We start from the raw sequence: 20,781 nt of genomic DNA on the forward strand, positions 1-20,781 counted from the left end.
TTAAGCATATCAGTCAAACGCATACGCAAGAACATAGGTCTAATCATTTCAGCAAAGCACTCAAAATCCTCATCATCCTTTTTCTTGGATGGTTTAGGAGGAAAAGGCATGGTTTCTGAACCCATGGTTCTCTTTCTTTATCGTGCTTCCTAGCAACAAAGTCTCTCTTATCATAACGTTGATTCTTTGATTGTGGGTTATCAAGATCAACAGCAGGTTCAATCTCCACTTCATTGTCATTACTAGGTTGAGCATCAACATGAACATCATTATTAACATTATTACTAGGTTCATGCTCATTACCAGATTGTGTTTCAGCATCAGAAATAGAAATATCATTGGGATTCTCAGGTGTGTCATCAACAGGTTCACTAGAAGCATGCAAAGTCCTATCATTTTTCTTTTTCTTCCGTTTAGAAGGACTAGGTGCATCTATAGTAGTTCTCTGAGAATCTTGCTCAATTCTCATAGGATGGCCTTCAGGATACAAAGCTTCCTGAGTCATTTTACCACCTCTAGTCACAACTCTAACAGCATTATTATTTTTACTATTCAATTCATTGAGCAAATCATTATGAGCTTTAAGTACTTATTCTACTTGAGTGGTCACCATAGAAGCATGTTTACTAATAAGTTTTAGTTCACCTTTAACATTAGCCATATAATCACTCATAATGATAGGAGTTGTTCTCAGGGCAACACCGGATAGGTCAAGCTACGAGTAAAACCAACCCTCAAGTTTCCTCGAGGTGGCCCCGCAGGCTGCCCATTTCGGACCAACACTTAGAGAAGCACTGGCCCGGGAGGGTTAAAATAAAGATGACCCTTGAGTCTGCAGAACCCAAGGGAAGGTGATAGGTTGTTAGTCCAAAAGGTAAAACCAAGGTTGGGCCTTGCTGGAGGAGTTTTATTCAAGGCAAACTGTCAAGGGGTTCCCATTACAACCCAACCGCGTAAGGAACGCAAAATCAAGGAACATAACACCGGTATGACGGAAACTAGGGCGGCAAGAGTGGAACAAAACACCAGGCATAAGGCCGAGCCTTCCATCCTTTACCAAGTATATAGATGCATTAATTAAAAATAAGAGATATTGTGATATCCCAACAAATATCCATGTTCCGACATGGAACGAACTTCATCTTCACCTGCAACTAGCAACGCTATAAGAGGGGCTGAGCAAAGCGGTAACATAGCCAAACAACGGTTTTCTAGGACAAGGTTGGTTAGAGGATTGACATGGCAATATGAGAGGCATGATATAGTAAGTGGTAGGTATCGCGGCATAGCAAAAGAGCGAACAACTAGCAAGCAAAGATAGAAGTGATTTCGAGGGTATGGTCATCTTGCCTGCAAAGTTCTCCGAGTTGACGTAAGCTTGATCCTCGATAGCGTACTCAAGGGGTTCCTCGATCACGAACTCGTCTCCCGGCTCTACCCAAGGCAAGAACACAAGCAAAGGACCAACAATCAAACACGGTGTAATGCGCAAGCAACATGATGCAAAACATGGCATGATATGTGGGATGAGGTATGCAATGCATATGTGTGCTCCGGAAGGGAAAGATTGAACAAGGCATCAACTTGGCAAACCAAGTGTGCCGCTGGAAAGATGAGTTGATTTCGGTGGGCCATGCTCCCCGCTGCCGCTTACTAGTCCTTCCCGTGGTAGAGCTTGCCGGAGGCAGCACCTCGTGTTGTAACCAACGCAGAAGTAGGTTGAGAAGGGTGGGCTAAAGATCTCGGGCGGGGTGTGGAGAAGTTGTTGTGTCACAGGGGTGCACTGGAGGGAGATCTCGAGTTCCTGTAGGAGCAAAAGGCAATGGCTGCGGTGGCGGGCACCAGAGGAGGGGAGGGACTTGAGCGAAGAAAATAAACTAGGTGTAACTAGACCTGTAGGAGGCGATGCTAATGGCCGCTGGACTGCCATGCATGCGAACCTAGCTTCGCCTAGGGTTTGGTGGGGGGCATGTCAGGAGGAGGCTGAAGGCTAGGCTACTGTAGAAATTGGTGGTGGCGGATCGTTGCGAGGTTGGACTGACGAATGGTGGTGCTAATTAGGGGTGGCCAAAATCTTAGGCGGCGGTGTTGAATTTGGAATAGAAGAAAGGAAGAGAAAAAGACGACAGCGAGCGAGAGAACACGGGAGAGAGGCGGCATGGAAGGGTTGCGTTATATCATCGCGATGTATCAGAGTCATATGGGATTGCGTGAAAAAAACCTAGCCAACATTTTTTAGGAGAAAACCTAGACAACATTGACTGACAAGAGTGGTCCACTCACCTCGCATCCCCACGGTGCATCAAAAAACTCTATTCCCCAAAAGTTTAAAGTTTTATAAGGATTGTATATACTTTCTCTGTCCCAAAATTCTTGTCTTAAATTTATTTAGATACAAATGTATCTAACATTAAAATGTGAATAGATACATTCGTATGTAGACAAATCTAAGACACAAATTTTAGGACAAAAGGAGTACATTTCATGTTTACCTGCAAATTTGTCCAAGAACCTTTACATATTGTCCAAGTGCGTTGAACCCCGGTACTCTATTTCAAGTTTCCAAAAACCAGTTGAAAAGGGTAAAATAGGAGTAATAAGGAATAAAAATCACACGGAAAGGGGAAAAGGACCCCTACTCTCTCCACAGGGGCCAGGGAGTCCCAACTCCGCCTCCACGGCTCCACGCTTGACCTCACCTCCATCCGTAAGCGTCGCCGTCGCAGTCGCCGGGGAGCGCCATGCGGCCTTCCTCCCGCATACTCGCTGCGAGGCACCTGCTACGCAGCTCCCGCTTCCAACCCTCCACGGCGGCCGCCGCCTCCTCTGTTTTCCGGCGGCTCGACGGAACCAATGGGCCGCCAGTGCCGAAGCCTCTCCGTAATCCCCACCTCGGAGAACCCGGACCAAACTGTAGGGTTTTTCCTGGGAGCAGCGCCCCCTTTGCCCACGTCAACTGCTTGCTGCCGGACTCCACCTACCCGCCGCACTGCGCGCGGCCCCTCCGCGACTTGGTAACAAGTGCTTACCGCATTCTAGTTTCGATGCTGAGATGCATACATACAGTAGTGCATGATAGGGGTCTTACCTTATACGTTATCAATGTTTTACTGAAACAAGTTGGAATTTCCTAGCAAAACAGTAGGCAGCAGTAAGGTGATTCGTTAATAGCTTACACATAAAAAATGAAGCACGACTGATGGAGTTAGTGGGCGCTGTTGATTGGGCTTCAGTTTTGTTCTTTAATTGTTACAAAGGGAAGATACTCGGTCTCCGGCTTATAATCTGTCAAAGCACAAAATGAAGTACAAGCGTGGTGCATATGGCAGTGTTGCCTTCTTAATGCTGATTCTGTCTGTGAAGTGTTGTTGTATTTACTCTGCACTTTTCAGTTCCACCTGAAATATGGTTATTCAAGTATCTTCTTGCGGTTGGTTCATGATGTCAGTGATTGCAGCAATAACGAAAAGTTTGATGCATTTGTCTGTTAATTTTCTTAATAGAAGCTACTGTTTGTTTGTCAAATATGGTTTTGTGATTCTTACTATGTTTGTAGAGAGGGCATGCATTCTCCACAGCTGCCAATTCAGTGACTGTTGGGAAGCCGGCTGATGATAACGTGCATAAAGATGCCCCAAAAAAGGACATTGATGATCAGATAGCAGACGCGCAGATTCTTCGAAACCTTTGGAAGTACTTAATGCTGAATGATAGCCCTGATTTCCGCTTCAGGCTTGTGCTGTCATTGGGCCTCTTAGTTGGTGCAAAGGTAAATGCTACTCGTGAAAACTCTAACCTATACAAGTATCGTTGATGATAAGAAACATCAACTTTTGTTAGCAAAAACTTTTGTTTCTATTGTACTCATTAATGACTAGCAATCTGCAAATGTTGGCAATCCCATTTGAGCTAACACTCTTCCCTAGAAGCTACCATTGACCATCATGTTGCAGGCTCAGTATTGATAATCTCTTTACCTCACTTTGTTGGTATGCAGTGCCCATAGTGCACTGATATTCTTCTATTTTTTCTTTATACAAATGATCCTTTTAACCTATTCTCATGTAATGTGATAAACTCAGATACAGCCTATTTGTAGGTGTATTTTTAAATGGAATTTCTTGTTTAATACCTCAAATAGTCAACTATCATCACTCTGAAATCAAAGGAAGAATATTGCCCTTCCAGTTATGATACATCATACATGTCATAATGGATGAAGTTGTTACATGAACCTTCCAACTTTGTCACGTGCCTTATCTGTTTAAAATTTTATTTTGACGAAGTTTTTCTGTTTAATGGACACCAGGTTATAAATGTTCAAGTGCCTTTCTTGTTTAAGCTTGCTATCGATTGGCTTGCAGCCCTTGGTGGCGTTGAAGCCTCGCTGTCATCATTTACAGATGCTAATGCAACCATGCTGGCTCTCTTTGCAAGTCCAGCAGCAGTTCTGATTGGTTATGGTATTGCACGGTCAGGAGTATCAGCTTGTACAGGTACATTTTTTTAGAAGTTGCTTATCATTGTTTTCTTACGCCTGAAAAGCTGCCAAAAGAAACTCCTTTGTTGAGCATGAGGATATGCATTTTCGATATTCTCTCTTACTGCTCTCCTGTTAAAAGATATATAACTATGATTTAGTCCTCATGGCAAATTCTCTGTTTTCAGAATTGCGCAATGCTTTATTTTCTAAAGTGACTGCGAGAGCCATCCGTTCAGTCTCCAGGACGGTAAATATTGAAACCTTTTCATTTCTATGGTACCACATTTTAGTGAAGTTGAATGATTATTTTCTGTTTGAAGTCATCCAGAATTTGGATGTTTCAACACAGTATGGATATATGTTGAATTAAGTATCTTATTTTTCTTGATATCCAATGCTATTGTTCTCCTATATATGTTTATATTCATGGAGAAGAAAAAAAGTTACTATAATGGCATCTGGACAGATCCACTTGTTGGATGACTGGTGCTGCGCAACTGTTTCGATGTTAAACTGCAGGCACTTTAAGTATTGATTTAGTTTCTTAACTCTTCGCATTGCAGGTATTTTTTCACCTGCATGAGCTTGATCTTCGTTATCATCTAAGGTACTTGGGAAATGCTCTGATTCATCCATCATGCTTGTTTCGATGTTTTCCCTCTTTTCATTGATTAACCGCATTATCTGTTGTCCTTACGTACAATACATTTGTGGTAAAACTACCACAAGTAACTTAGATGGTTAAACACTAATTCCTTTATATAAGCTGCACCCATTTTTTTTATTCAATCAAACAGTCAATAAGAAGTCTCTGAACCCCAATATCCTCTATCCGTGCCCATGCTACCCTTCCTGCTTACCTGCGTGCCCACACCAGTAAGGTGCGCCAGCTTTTAATCGGCCCTAAGGTCTTGCTTGTATTGCATGATGCATCCTGTAAATCGGTGTGGAAACAAGCTACAAGAACAACACTTATTATTATGTAGTTGCTGAGTATTGATTTAATGGAGGCTATTTGAATTTTCATTATGTTTCCTTGCCGGTTTATGTGTTTCAGCCGTCAAACTGGAGCTCTAAATCGCATAATTGACCGAGGCAGTCGTGCCATAAATTACATTCTTACAGTGATGGTGTTCAATGTTGTTCCCACAATACTAGAGGTACTCACAGTTACTACCCTCAACTGTTACTGTCCACCAGTTGTGCAAATTGCCTGTGATATTGTCATATTGACGCTGGTTGCTTTTGGTAATTTATGTCATTTCTTCTTGTGGCCTTTATGTGAGCTCTGTTTGCCTTGTGCTGTTGCTTCTTATTTACAGATTGGTATGGTGTCAAGTATACTTGCCTACCAGTTTGGTTCCACTTTTGCTTGGATTACTTCAGTTTCAGTTGCTACCTACATTGCTTTCACTTTGGCTATCACACAGGTGCGGACACTGTACTCTGTCATCACATATGTAGTCTTAAGATCTTGCTTTCATAAATGCTCAATCTACCTATCTAATGGTATCTTTCCTACCATGTATTACTCTGGTTCTTCATCACTCTGTTTTCATTATGATAGTGGCGGACTCAGTTCAGGACAGCCATGAACAAAGCTGATAATGCTTCTAGTACAGTGGCAGTTGACTCCCTTCTGAATTATGAGGTTATCCCATGGTTGTCCGTTACTCTGGTGTCTGGTCTATATTTTTACCGTTCCATATTGTAATTCAACTTCTTACCATTCTTATTTTGCTTGCGTGCAGACTGTCAAATACTTCAACAATGAGCAATTTGAAGTTCAGAAGTATGATAAATACTTAAAGAGTAAGTACATATATCAATTAATTCGTGGGAGAAATGTCATCACAAAATGAAATACACGGCTACACTATAAGTTAATTTTGTTAGATATGTTTGATCTTTTAACTACTTTTTCTTACAATGTGCTCAGGTTACGAGGATGCTGCACTGAAAACTCAAAGTAGCCTCGCCTACCTGAATTTTGGGCAAAGTGTTATATTCAGCTCGGCATTATCAACGGCAATGGTTTTGAGCTCATATGGTATAATGAGTGGTGCTCTGACTGTCGGTGATTTGGTAGTTCCTTATGTCAAGTCTTTGTGTTTTATATCTTTTGCCATTTCATTTCTTAGATCACTTTGACACATTGGGGTAGCAATACATCCACATCAAAGCAGAAAGATATTCAACTCAGGTTGAATGTATCCTCAGGTTGACCAATATTACCTCAAGTTGTCGACATTAAAGTTGTTAGAAGCGAAAATGTGTAACTGGAAAATAAAATATACTCCCTCCGTCCCAAAATAAGTGGCGACCATGTCACTTATTTTGGGACAGAGGGAGTACTGTTTAAAAATGACTTGATATTAAGCTTCAGATCTTTTTCGTTTTCTGCTTTTCTTAGTCTTGCAGTTGCCTTTGATTAATGTGTTGAAATCTTGGCGTCCAGGTCATGGTTAATGGACTTCTATTCCAGCTTTCACTGCCGCTGAACTTCCTTGGGAGTGTCTACCGAGAATCTAGACAGAGCCTCATTGACATGAAGTCTATGTTTCAGTTACTTGAGGTAAAAGCTTTGTAGTTATAGATTCATACTGCTCAATGTCTGATGGCATGCAGTTTAATTTATCCTTAATTATGGTCTCAGACACTTCAGAACTATTATCTGCGTCTTGTTTTAGGAAAAACCTGGAATAAAGGACGAGCCTCATGCACAACCTTTGCAGTTCAAGGGAGGATGCATTGAATTTGAGAACGTGCATTTTGGGTAAGTTTTGTCCTTTGTTAGCTTGTTAAGTGCCGCAAAGTGCTTATATTATTTCCCAAAAGAAAACTGCACATGTAGCAAGTTTGAAAGCAGTAGAGCAACCAAGCAGCTTCACTTCTTTTAACCATTGATAGCCAATTAAATGATAGTGTTTTTTTCCAGTATATTTGGTTTCCTTCGAAAAGAATGTGAAAGTATTCCTGCTAAATACATCCTTGTTGAGTGGAATTTTTTTCTTTCCTGAAATTTCTTTCAGCAGTGAATATACAGTACTGAAGTGTTTATAGGACATCTAAATTTAGTGATTTTCTTTGTCTATGATCTCCCTGTAAATTTGAACTTCTCTAATCATCTTGACTGTCATCTCCAAAGACCTCAAATAGGTGAAATATTAACAACTTGGATCATCTGACAAATAACTCCCGCTTCATGTCATCTGGGTAATCATCACTGTTTCAGATACTATGTTATTAGGGATTTACACATACAGCCAAGACTTTACTAATTTTAACGTTCTTTAATTAGCAAAAATCTGAGAACAGTCACTGTGCATATTGCGATGTACTCCCTCTGTTCTAAATTAATTAAAGTTCTAGCTTTGTCCTAAGTCAAACTTGTTTAAGTTTGACCAAGTCTACAGAAAAATAGACCAACATTTTAAACACCAAATTATTTTCATTAGATTCTTTATAAAATTTGTTTTCGTACTATCTATATTTGATGTTGTAGATCTCTAACACATTTTTGTATATACTTGGTCAAACTTAGGCTTGTTTGACTAAGGACAAACCTAGAACTTCAATTAATTTGGAATAGAGGGAGTTCCCTGACTAAGCAGAATTGCTTCAAAGTAAATTTAAGAAACCAACCAAGGCTTTAAGTACAACTATGTAAATCAGATCTGTGATGTAGTAGAGGCTGTAAATTAGACAACAGTCCGATCCAGTACCATATTATTGACGAGTAGCTCAGAGATTTGATTTCTTCCAGGTATGTACCAGAAAGGAAGATTCTTGATGGGGCCTCTTTCACTGTACCGGCAGGAAACAGTGTGGCAATTGTTGGAACTAGTGGCAGCGGTACACTAATCTTCTTATTTACTAAATAATATTAAAGCTTTCGGTTATCTTATGTTGGTGTAAGCAAAATATAATCTTCGAAGTCATGGGCATCATTACCTCACAGGTTTTGGGGTGTCAAGTAGAACTGTTAGCATCTCATTTTTGTAGACCTGTAGCTGTTTTGTGTTGGATATCATAATAATTTAGGCCACATCTGGAAAATAAAGATCAGTGCGTGAGTTTATGAGAGGTCTTTGAATTAGAAGCTCCTCTTGAAGTGCCCTTGTAGACCTGTACATAATCATACAAGAGTTGATACCCCACTGTTGTTACTATCAACATAACTTCTGTAGGGTTAATTGGATTGTCTATGTCTGCAGTGCTTCTATAGACATGCAATGTGATGATATATCATATATGTCAGCTGTGATTAGCAAGACCTTAGTGATTTTGGACTTCTAAATATACATAGAACTAAGAAATCCTAGTAGGGTACACATCAGTAATCTCTTTTCTGTAAGGTCTTCGTATATTTACAATATCAGTAATGAAAGTGTAAACATTGCCACATTGGCCAATGCATGATTTCTTAGCATGTCGTGTAGTCATGGCAGACGGGCTAAAGTCATTAATGAAGAATATTGAGTTTCCAGTATGGATGCACAAATTTCGCTTAGGGCCTGTAAGAGCATCTTCAACTGGACTGGGGAAATTTGACACCTCATATGTCCGCGGATGCATCCACGGACGGCATGGGCTCGAACCCTATTTGTCCGCCCCAGCAGCCGCACCCCTCATACCCAAACCCCTAAATCCATACAAAGCCATGCAACATAGAACAACACAATGATGATAAACACATAGCAGTTCGTCATACATATATAACCGGAAACATCAAGTTCATCATAGCTAGTTCATACTTTATACGATAGCACTAGGATAGGACAACCGGGCATAGTTAGTTCATACACATGCGATAGATACGACTACGATCTAGGACTAGATGAGATAAAAGTATGCAAATAGACATCACCACTTCACCTTGCCCTTCCCCTTGTCGTCTCCGGGGCGCCAGTAGTGCACGTCGAAGGCGGCATAGGCATCGTCGTCGGGGGGGCATCAAAGTTTCTGGATGACTCGAAGGAGGGGAGCCTGGCGAGACGTCGGGTGGCGCTGGCCTACTCGGCAAGGCAGTGGGCTTTGGTGGTGACGACTGCTTGCTCAGCTGCAAGCCGCTCCGACGCCTCAAGGCTCAGCCGCAATGCCTTCGCATCTTGCGGTGGCAGCGGTAGTGGGCGTTCGTCTTCGTGTTGGTCAACGACCAGCGTAGAACGTAGTGGAGGATCCAGTCCTCGTCGTTCGATTCGGAGGGTAGGGGGACTGACGCGGATATGCAAGATCCATGAACGTAGTGGCTGGATCCTGCCCGAGCCGCTTGCTTTGCGCGGTGAGCTGCCCGTGCCTCGGACTCAAGGAGCCGCCGTGGGCTCAATGGTGATGGGACCAACACCTAGCGCGGCCGAAGGTGATGGCCTGGAGCTGCAAGAGCCCTGCCGGGCCGTAGGGGAGGGCACAGACCGCAGTGGTCGGGCGTGGAGGTGAAGGAGCCATTTCGAGCCACGGGGGAGGGCGCGGAGCTCGACGTGCCGCCCCTATCCATCCGTGATTGGCGGATGGCGAGCTTGTCGTCAGACTCCGCTGCGAGGGCGTCCTGGTCAATGGGGTCTGGTTTGGATCCGGAGCTGGACATGGTGGCGAGGAACGGCGGGGACAGGACCGGAGTGGATAGAGTGAGGTAGGGTTTGGTCCACGGTGGGGTTGGGGTTTTGTGGGGTCGGGGTGGGCCAATGCGGGCCGATCCGACGTGGCGGACACGCCCCATTTCCGCTCACATATGGGCTGTATGTGGGGGGTGCCAGACAGCCCGGACATATGGGCTGGGTATAGGGGGTCTGGTTGGGTGGCGTTTTTGGTCTGGGCCCTGTCCGGGCTGACAGCCCGGACATATGGGGGTGGTGGTGGTGTGTGTGTGTGGGGGGGGGGGGGGAGTGGGAGTTCCAGTTGGAGATGCTCTAAGCCTCTCCAAATAAATTTTGTTGAAGCCATTATGTTTTTCAGTACCTAATAGGAGGTGTCTTCTAAGGTTTACAAGCCAAAGGTTCATCTCTGCCCGAACATGTTATGAGGGCTTATTTCATATGATTGTTTTTTATAGTTGTTTAACATTTTATTTGAGTCCAAATCTTGTCTACTGGATGGACAACACATATTGTTTAATCTTGCTTTAATGTGAGCCATAGAAGAGCTGTTACTTCTGGGTAAGTGGTGTTCATTAACTAGTCCTTTCTTCTGCAGGAAAGTCAACCATACTTAGACTTCTCTTCAGATTTTTTGAGTCTACTTCAGGATCTGTAAGAACAAAGAAACATGATCCCTACTTTTGATTTCTTGCTGATAAATTGATGCTCATGTTATGGTTTCTCAACTTTCTGATGTACTTTAAATTTTCCATTCTTGTGATACCTTGTGTCCTTTCTTCCTGGCAGATACGAATAGATGGACAAGACATCCGAGGAGTCACACTGGAGAGTCTTCGGAAGTCTCTTGGTGTTGTACCACAGGACACGGTTACCCCTCTGATACTCTATTCTCTGTCAACGCTTAATATTTCATGCTTCTGTTGGCCTCTTATTGAATGCACTACATTGTGCTGTAGAGTCGAAATGCATTACTACAAGTCCTACTTTAGGAAGACGACAAAATTGTATTTATCTAGTTCTCTTTTGGAAACCCAGCTTTCTATGTAAACCTCTCCTACAAAACAACAGCTTCCCCACCATAGCTGCTTCTGGTGCAGCCACAAACCGCACAGATAGGGAAAACATATTGAAGTATCATTACATGTGGGATAACAAGTTTATTTATATTTAACAGAAGAAAAGTTCCAATAGATGATCGAATAATGTGGTTTGTTCTGTTGCAAGAGAATCAGGTTAAGCTTACAGAATTAATACCACTGCAGGTACTTTTCAATGATACTATTAAGCATAATATACAATATGGGCGGTTATCAGCAACTGATGAAGAGGTGAGGTGTTCTTCCAATACACAGAGGAGCTATAGTGGTGGTGACGAGAAGGCAGTTTAGTCATGTTTGTTGTAGAAAAGTAATGTATTTTTTTCTTCCAAATTTCCGTACAGGTTTATGATGCTGCTCGACGTGCTTCTATCCATGATACAATTATGAACTTTCCTGACAAGTATGACACAGTTGTGGGAGAGCGTGGATTGAAGGTAAGATAATGTCTTATTTTGTGCAAAATCAGGAAATGCCGTAACCTGTGACATTGAAATTATTAGCTTAGCATATCTCAAGAACTGTTGTTTGGCCGTTTTTGCAGTTAAGTGGTGGTGAGAAACAACGAGTGTCAATTGCTCGTGTATTCTTGAAGGAGCCTTCCATTCTGTGAGTCCCTCTCACCCATTTGTATTATTGATGGTTGTCTTGTTTGTATCGAGATATTAGGTACTAGTATCCAGTGGGCAGAGTTACTTAGCGGCCATACTGGGCTATGTCACCCTGCCCCTGCACCTCTTAAATCTATGCACAATAGTTAGTAAACCATATATATATAGAAAGTCTATTCATCACCCAGGGTGCAGAATAAGTTATTCTTCACCCGAGGTAATCTTACGATCATTTCATAATAAATTACATTTGAAATACAAATAGTTACTCCCTCCGTCCCAAATTAAGTGTCTCAACTTTGTACTTTTTTTTTTTTTTGAGAAAACGCAAAGGACCTTTGCATTTCATTTCATGGAAAAGGTAGAACAAGCCTCCTAGGAGGTGAGAGGTAGAGAGTTATACAAACTATCAATGGACGCCCCAGGTTGTGGGCAGTACAACCCGAAGCCCCTGGGTTCCTGCCTTTGCCCAACAACGGGTCTCGTCCTTGATCCTATCCACTAGAGATTCGATGGACGGCATGGCGTTGTCAAAGACACACGCGTTCCTGTGCTTCCATAGCATCCAGGGTACAAGAAGCACGGTGGACTTGAGAGCCTTCCGGTGTGCCGGCGGCGCGAGCTCTTTCGTGCGCAGCCACCACTCCATGACCGTGTGCTCTTGGTTGGGGATTTGGACCGGAATATGCAACCAGTCAAGGACGATGTGCCAGGTCTGACGTGCAAAGGGGCAGGTCAGTAGCAGGTGCTGGATAGTTTCCATGGCCTGGTCGCAAAGGAGGCATCGAGGGTGATGCTGCAAGCCATGTCGCGCAAGCCTTTCTGCAGTCCAGCAGCGATCCTGGGCGGCAAGCCAATGGAAGAATTTTACCCGTGGTGGCGCCCAGCTCTTCCATACCAGCTTTCAGGAATGGCACCGTGTGGATCCCTGAAAACTGGCCGCATAGCACGAGCGTGCCGAGTAGATGCTGTTGGCGGTCCACCTCCAGAGCAAGCGATCCGGCTCGTTCGTCAGGGTGGTGTGGCACACTGCCTGCCAAAGCAGCAGGTATTGGCTGATCTCGTGCAGGCCCAGGATCCCATGTATATCATGTGCCCAAGAGTTACCCGCCAGCCCTTCTGCCACCGTCCTGGCTTTGCGTCTACGTTTGGGTATGCATTGGTAGAGCAGGGGGGCGATCTCACCGACGGATTGCCCGCCAATCCAGCGATCCTCCCAAAACAGCGCCGTCGAGCCATTTCCAATGATCATGGTAGTGGAGGCGAAGAAGAGCGCGCGCTCCTCGTGCGAGAATTGTAGGTCAAGACCTTGCCAAGCATGGTCCAGATCAACGCGGGTAAACCACAGCCATCGCAGGCGTAGCGCGCTCCAGGTCTCGGACTCCCAGTCCACCAAACTCGAAGGGTCGGCACACATGGCTCCAGTTGACATGGCAGTGGCCACCGCTGGCCACGGCCCGCCCAGCCCACAAGAAGCCTCGCTGAATCTTCGCCAATTGCTTGAGCGTCTTCTTTGGGGGGCCGAACGCTAGCAGCTAGTGCACGGTTATCGCGTTGAGGACCGATTTGACGAGGGCAAGACGTCCGGCTTTGTTCATGAGCCACGCCTTCCAGGTAGGAAGTCTAGCAGCCACTGTATCGATGAGGGGCTGCAGCTGGGCGGCGGATGGCCGTCGCGTCGACAGCAGGATGCCCAGGTAGGTGATGGGTAGCTGCACCACCGGGCAGCCCAGCTGGGCGATCACCTCGTGTCCCTGTATGTCGCCGTGCAGGACGGTGGCAGAGCTCTTCGCATAGTTAACCAGCAGCCCACTCGCTTTGCCGAACAGGGTCAAGATACCCTTGATAGCAGCAACATCCTTCGGCGTGGCGTGGCAGAAGAGCATCACATCGTCAGCATAAAGGGAGATCGCCGGAATTGGGCGTCGGGGATGCAACTGTTGCAGGATGCCAACGTCGAGAGCGCGGCGCATCAGCCGCCCGAGCGTGTCCACAGCGAGAACAAAGAGCTGGGGGGACATGGAGTCGCCCTGTCGCAGGCCAATGCGGTGCCAAATCGGGGGGCCTGGCTCACCGTTCATCATGACACAGGTGCTGGACGTTGAAAGCAGGATCGCGAGCCACTCCCGGAATCTGTCCCCGAACCCATATTGTCGCAAAACCTCGAAGAGGAATGGCCAAGATATGGAGTCAAAGGCGCGCGTGAGGTCGAGCTTGAGCATGATCCGAGGGGCCCCGAGTTGGTGAAGCATCTTGAGAGATTGCCTTACGAGGATGAAGTTATCGTGGAGGCTCCTGCCGGTGATGAACGCGTTCTGGTTGCGGCTGACCAAGACCTTGGTGAAGATCTTGGCCACGAGATGAATCAAGTAGATTGGGCGGTAGTCGTGTAGCTGCTGGGCATCGGCGCGTTTGGGCAACAGGGTCATGAGGGCTTGGTTGAGCTTGCGAAAGCCACGGCCCCGCATCTCGAACAACTGCTGGAAGACATCCATAAAGTCTTGTCGAACGATGGTCCAGCAAGCTCGCAAAAACTTGGCAGTGAACCCGTCAGGCCCCGGTGCCTTGCGAGCGGGGAGGCGTTTGATCGCGTCCCAGACCTCCTCCATGCTAAAGGGAGCGTCCAGACTCGCCAGGTCGCAAGGCTCAATAAGTCCCTCCAAGTCGAGCGTAAGGTCGCGGTCGACGGCCGTGCCCAGGATCCCATCGAAGTGCTCAAAAGTAGCCTGCGCCATCGCGTCCTGGTCGGTGAGCACGTGCCCATCCACGGCCAAGCTGAAGATCCGATTCTTCTGTCTACGAAAAGAGCACTGTCGGTGGAAGAAGCCCGTGCTAGCGTCGCCGTCCTTGAGCGTGGCGATGCGGGCGCGCTGCCTGGCGATGGTGCGCTCCATCGAAGCAAGGCCAAGGTATGAGACCTTGAGGCGCTTTCGCAGCCAATCCTCCTCCGGAGAGAGTGCGCGATCCTCCTAGGCCTTGTCGAAGCGCGATATGAGCTCCTGAGAGATGGTCAACTTGTCGCGGATACTGCCGGTCGTCTTGGCGCTGCAGCTGGTAAGCCTACGTGTTGTGGCCTGGAGGCGCAACATCAATCGATGGAAGGGGTCTGGGTCATGCACCGAGCCCCAAGCCGCAACCACCGTGTCGTGGAAACCATCAACCCTCAACCAAAAGTCCTCGAAGTGAAATCGTCTATGCGCCGCGGGCATGGGGGAGCAGTCCAGCAACAAGGGGGAGTGGTCCGAGACGACCGACGCAAGGCAACGAAGGTGACACTCGCCGTGTGCGTCCTCCCAGTCCGAGGTGCAAAGCACCCGATCCAGGTGCAGAAGAGTGGGAGGGGACTGCTCGTTCGACCACGTGAAGCGGCGCCCGTTGAGGTAGACCTCCTTAAGCGCAAGGTCATTGACGAGGCGGCGGAACCTGCCCATCATACGGCGGTTCAAGTTGCCGTTGTACTTGTCCTCATCGCGCAGGATGAGGTTGAAGTCACCGCAAAGCATCCATGGCCCGGGGCAAGCCGCACGAATCTCCCGCAGCTCAAGCAAGAACACAATTTTGTCTGCGTCATCCTGAGGCCCATACACAACAGAGAGCCACCAAGGGGTGCCCGAGGCCGTGGCCACTCTGGCCGAGAGGGCGTTCGTGGTGAACAATGGGTCCGTGATAGTCACGGCCCTGCTCTTCCAAGCCAGCAAGATGCCGCCCCGCGTGCCAAGGGCCGCTAGGTAAGTGTAGTCGCCAAATTCTGAACCGAGGGTGTTGAGAACAATAGACGAACGGAGCAACTCCATCTTAGTTTCCTGCAAGCATACAATGGAGGCGGTAGTGTTGTCTAACATCGAGCGGATGGCGAAGCGTAGGCTCCGCGAATTCAGGACGTGCACGTTCCACACAGTGATCTTAAGGCCATGATCCATGGACAGTGGATCGACGGGGTGCGGGGGCAGGCGCCTCCTAGGTCGTACAAGTGACCTCGACATGTGCTGGTGTGATCGGCAGGCTGGACATGCATGCTGGGATCTCGCGATCGACCAGCGCGGCCATGGCCTTGAGCACCTTGACAGGGATGGGCATTGCAAACATGCCGTCGTAGGCCTTCATCTCAGTGGGGGTGATCTTCTGATTCGTCCCAATGATCCCCAGGGTGCGCAGGATTTGGACATGCGCACGTCTCGGCGGTGGGCGGCGCCGCCGCCGAGGGGGCGGTGGCCGCCGAGTGGCCGCAACAGGGGGAGAAGTTGAGGGGCCTGCGCGGCCTCCTCCTTGGCGTCGGCAGGGCCGCGGCGATGTGCTTGGTCGCGGCGGCCAGGAATTCCCCCAGCGCTAAGGAGCTTGGCGCAGCGGAACGAGCGCGTGACCAGCGCATGGTGATCGGCGGGGATGTGAAGCGCTCAACAGCTGGCGAATTAGCATCCTGGTGGGCGCGTTCAGGCATGCGGGCCTCCATGTTGGGCCTAGTTGCGGTGGTCGGGCTTGAGGCCTTTGTAGAATAGTCACCTAGGGTGAGAGCCCAGGGTCTTCGGTGGGCTGGGCCTGAAGCGGTTGTGAGACAACCGCCGGGGGTGTTGGGCACGTGGTGGGGCGCTCCTCTCTTCCAGCCGCGTCGCGCGCATGGGACCCGGAGGACCGGTCAACGGAGACAGGGCCGTCATCAGGTGGGAGGGCAGGCGAGATGCCGCTTTGCCCCGACAAGTCGGCCGGCACAGGCTGCGAGTCTGGCCCCTCACACACATCAGGCAGGTCCCGACAATCCCTCGGATCAGGAGCACTAGAGGCAGGGCCCAAGCCATCAGCTTTGGGAGCATCCAATGGTGCGAGATTCAAATCTTGGGATCCTTCCAGAGTGTTCGCCGTGAATGGGGGTGTGCCACTTGGCCCATGTCCTGGCTCCGCGCTGAGGGTTGGAGCAGCCGAGGGGCCACCGGCTGGCGCCCTTCATGCATCCCCGTCATCTCCTGTAGTGTCAGAAGCCCTGCCAGACTGATCCACAACCAAAGCTTGATTTGGCCTTCTTTTGCACCTCCCTTTTCTGGCACGGCCACGCAGGTTGGTGGGGCCATGCTGAGCCCGCTGCTGATCTAGCTGACCACGCAGCCCAGGCCAAGGCTCCATGGCGCAGCTGCGATGGTGTACGGCCGGCGGCGCAGCCGCGGACGGCGGCGCGGGCCACGCAGGCGTGACAGACACGCCATCGGTGCGCGCAACGCGATTCCCAGCTCGCCAACCCAGGAAGTCGATTGCCATGCCATCAGCACGACCAGCCGGCGGCGCCTCCGTACGTCGGCGTTTGCGGCCGCGGCGACGTGCACGGCCGGGGCCCATGCCGCGAGTTGGGTCATTGCCATCGCCGGCGCCAACGCCGGCAGGTCCGTCGCCAGCGCCAGCGCGGGGGGCTGGGGCGCCATTCCTCTCCGAACGAGCCAGCACGATGGAGATCGGGTAGGTGAGAGTCCGGATGGTTGGTGCGTCCGAGCCCACACGCGCGGGAATCTGTTCCACGATTTCCAGGACGGTGGCGCGGCGGATGTTGGCAGGGTCATGCGTGCGCCCCGCCAGCCAGAGGACAGCCATGTCAGCTCTGGAGCGCGTGCCGGGGTGGAGTCTCTCGATCCAGTAGCTCTCCCCAAGGATATGCTTGGCAGTCGAGAGGTGCCATGCCTGAGCGGGGATGCCCTGGAGCTCAAGCTCGACGCGATACTCAAACTGGCCGGAGCCCGCATGAGCCAGCTTGCTCCAAGGACGCAGGGAGAGGGAGAACCGCGGGGAGCGGATGAAGTGATCACCGTTGAGGTTATCCATGGTCGTGCACGAGTTGAAGAGGATCGGGAAATCTTCGGGGTGATGGGCGTGAACCGTGAAGTCACCGTCGACGAGCTCGAGGGAGGAAAGGAGCACGTCGGCGACCTCAACGGCGGACACGGGTGGCCTGTTGCGGACAAAGTTTGTACTAGAGTTAGTACCCAGGGTGATGAATAGTCAATCCCTATGTGTGTGTGTGTGTGTGTGTGTGTGTGTGTGTGTGTTAGGCTTAAACTCTATTAGTTTGGGTTTCTCTAACCTGTTATGTGGTCATGATCCACTTTAATTGTTGGCACTATCTTGATTTTCTGCCTATCTCCACCACTGGTAGGTATTGTTTTCTTGACAGCATTATTGAAGTATCATGATACTGTATGTTTACAATTGTTTTGTAAGCATACTCAGCTTGTGTTTTGTAAGAAAATACCCAAAGGATTGTCCATTCACCAACCTAATTATGTAGAGGGTAATTGGCTAGTATCATTACTTAATTACGGACACATGAAGTACTCCCTCTGTTCATTAATACAAGACGTTTAGAGACTTGCATGTTCAGTCTAAAACGTCCTATATTGGTGAACAGAGGGAGTACTTATTAATTGAAAATGCATAAGCAAGTTCAAGCTGTGACCTGTGACATTGAAATTATTAGGCTGGTCACAATGGGCAAGAACATAAGCTAGTAACTTACACACTTCCCTAGACTATGTTACTACCTCCATAGTGGGTAGGAACATCTATGTAGTGTCATGCAACGATGTATTTATTAGGTTATAGACTCATTGTTTCTTGGAGTGTGTGATGTTCCGGTAACTTAGCTAGTTACCACAAGCACCTCTCTCTTCATTAAATATGTGCCACATAAGCAAAGTTGTATTGGAGTGTGTGATGTTACTCCTAAGTTCTTCCCCATTGTGACCAGCCTTAGCTGTTTACTCTAGCGTAGGTCACTGGGAGTTTGTGCATGGATAGTAGATAGTGGCATTGAGCTTTCATGCAAGTAGAAGCTAATCAGGCTTTGAACTCCATTTATGCATGCATGCAGCACGCCTTTTAAGATTGCATGAGCAGCTATTTTACTGTCAGGAGGCAATAGGCCTCAAGCTTTTAGTACCTCATTGAACACGGAACGAGGCAATGACTTCGTTTGTAAGCTTTTGCGCGGCTCAAGTGTCTAGCTGCACATGCAGACCATTTTAGGGGAGGCCCAGGCCCAGTTGTTTCTGTCCTTGGTGTGTGATCCTGATCAGTGTCACGGCTCCAACAATTTTACAAGTTGTATTGTGTTCCCACCAGGCTGCGATCCATCGTATGATCCGTTCTAGTCAGGCAGGGTTGTACCAGCGCACGATACCATGCTCCAATTGCAGTACTGAAAACCAGGGTCTTATTGTTCTCAATCTTTAGGCAAGCCGCTCTGTATGTAGAATCAATTAACGCTCTTGTATGATGGCTAACATGAGTCAAAGTCAGACCTGCTAAATGGTTTTGAAGTTTGAACTAATTTCAGATACTTATCAAATAATATTTTGGAGTTATTTTGTGTGCAAATAATGGGCTTAACCAGTTCCCTATGCTGACATAATTTCTTCTCTGATTTGTACCAGATTATGTGATGAAGCTACAAGCGCACTCGATAGCACTACTGAAGCATCGATTTTGAATTCTCTGATGTCCTTGTCGGTCGATCGTACCTCAATTTTTATTGCTCATCGGCTCACGACTGCAATGCAATGCGACGAGGTATTGAGATTTGTGCACATACTTAGTATGGCGTACATATGTGGAAATAAATAGCGTGTCTTGTTGCTAAATTGACAACACGCAGTCCAGATTAACAGCCAGAGGTTGCTATTGCAACTGCTCATGATATGAATTTTCTAACTGCATGGGAGTAAAACCTATATGCTTTGTATTCATCTATAAAAAAATCATCACTTCCTTGATACCTATGCAAGTCATGTTTCAATTGATTTTCAGATCATCGTCCTGGAGAATGGAACAGTAGTGGAACAAGGACCACATGATTTTCTTCTGTCAAAGGGCGGGCGGTATGCTGAACTGTGGTCACAGCAGAACAACAGTGAAGCCAGTGATGCTTCTGATGTTAGCTTAGAAGTTTGATAGACTCGATACAGGTTCCCCTTTGCAAGGGAAAATTACACATCCATCTCTCACAGAAAGCAGGTTTCTCCTTAGCCTTGTAAATGTGGTGCTTAAGATTTCATACTGGGGGAACATAAATATACAGTTGCGGGAAAGATTCTCCATTTAAGGGAGAGCCGAGAGGCAAAAAAGTTTCTTCAGAACCATTCGACGATCCTAGCATATGTCCATGTCAACGTAACATTTTTTTTGTTACATGGAATAAGTAAATACTCCCTCCATCCCAAAATTGTTTGTATAAAGTGAGTCATTTATTTTGAAACGGAGCGAGTATTACTAACCGACCGTTCATGACCCTGGCAGGTAGTTTAATGTAGTAGTACCTTCTTTCTGGTTTATAAGGCTTGTGCGTGTCCCTCCAACATAAGATGAGTTGTACCTTCTTGCTGGTTTATAAGGCTTGTGCTTATCCCTCCAACATAAGATGAGTTGTATTGTCTAAAACTTAACTTAGAGCAACTCCAATGGGACGAACCAAACGGATGCGTGCTTTGTCCGTTTTTCATCCGTTTGAGTCGGCCAGGTAGATGTCCGCGTCCACGTTCTTAAATGGGCCGGCTTGACCGCCCAACAAAAGGTGGACCCAAATTTACTGGCGTGAAAAAAATAGCTTGCAGGAATAAACATAATTAAACATTAAGTTGCCGGTCAACCGTCGGCCAAAGTCCATTTAAACCTAATTAAACATTAATTAAAACATAAAAAAGTCGGTACCCGCACGCTGCTCTAGACGTTGTCGGCCTTGCCCTTGCCCTTGATGTCGTCATCGCGGTATTGCGGCTAGCCTACCCGAACCTCGCTTGATACATTGCCAGGACAGCCTCCTTCGACGTCTGCTAGGGCGGCGGTATTGCGGCTCGCCGGGCGCGCTCCTCCTCCTCCGCCGCCTTTGCGTCGCGTTGCAGCAGCTGCTTGTAGTGCATCTGCTGCTCGCCATCGGCCTCCTCCTGGGCGAGCCAGTGCGCCTTCCAACGCTTAAGGTGGGCCGCCTCCTCCTCCGGCGTCGTGACGTAATGGACCGGAGG

General features: G+C 47.6%; 1 protein-coding gene across 1 annotated transcript; it reads left to right on the top strand.

Annotated features, from left to right (window-relative positions):
- Positions 1-2,620: 2,620 nt before the first annotated feature.
- Positions 2,621-19,985, top strand: LOC123085773 (ABC transporter B family member 25, mitochondrial). Its single transcript, XM_044507475.1, has 20 exons — positions 2,621-3,014; positions 3,557-3,769; positions 4,310-4,496; positions 4,669-4,730; positions 5,047-5,090; positions 5,541-5,643; positions 5,806-5,913; positions 6,051-6,134; positions 6,235-6,295; positions 6,423-6,568; positions 6,942-7,058; positions 7,174-7,259; positions 8,250-8,338; positions 10,676-10,731; positions 10,867-10,947; positions 11,343-11,408; positions 11,522-11,614; positions 11,722-11,786; positions 19,198-19,333; positions 19,571-19,985. Exons 1-20 carry the CDS (start codon positions 2,742-2,744, stop codon positions 19,712-19,714), a joined length of 2,214 nt encoding a protein of 737 aa, XP_044363410.1. The 5' UTR covers positions 2,621-2,741; the 3' UTR covers positions 19,715-19,985.
- Positions 19,986-20,781: the final 796 nt, after the last annotated feature.

This window comes from Triticum aestivum, chromosome 4A, assembly GCF_018294505.1.
Source record: "Triticum aestivum cultivar Chinese Spring chromosome 4A, IWGSC CS RefSeq v2.1, whole genome shotgun sequence".
In the NCBI taxonomy this organism is placed as follows: Eukaryota; Viridiplantae; Streptophyta; class Magnoliopsida; order Poales; family Poaceae; genus Triticum; species Triticum aestivum.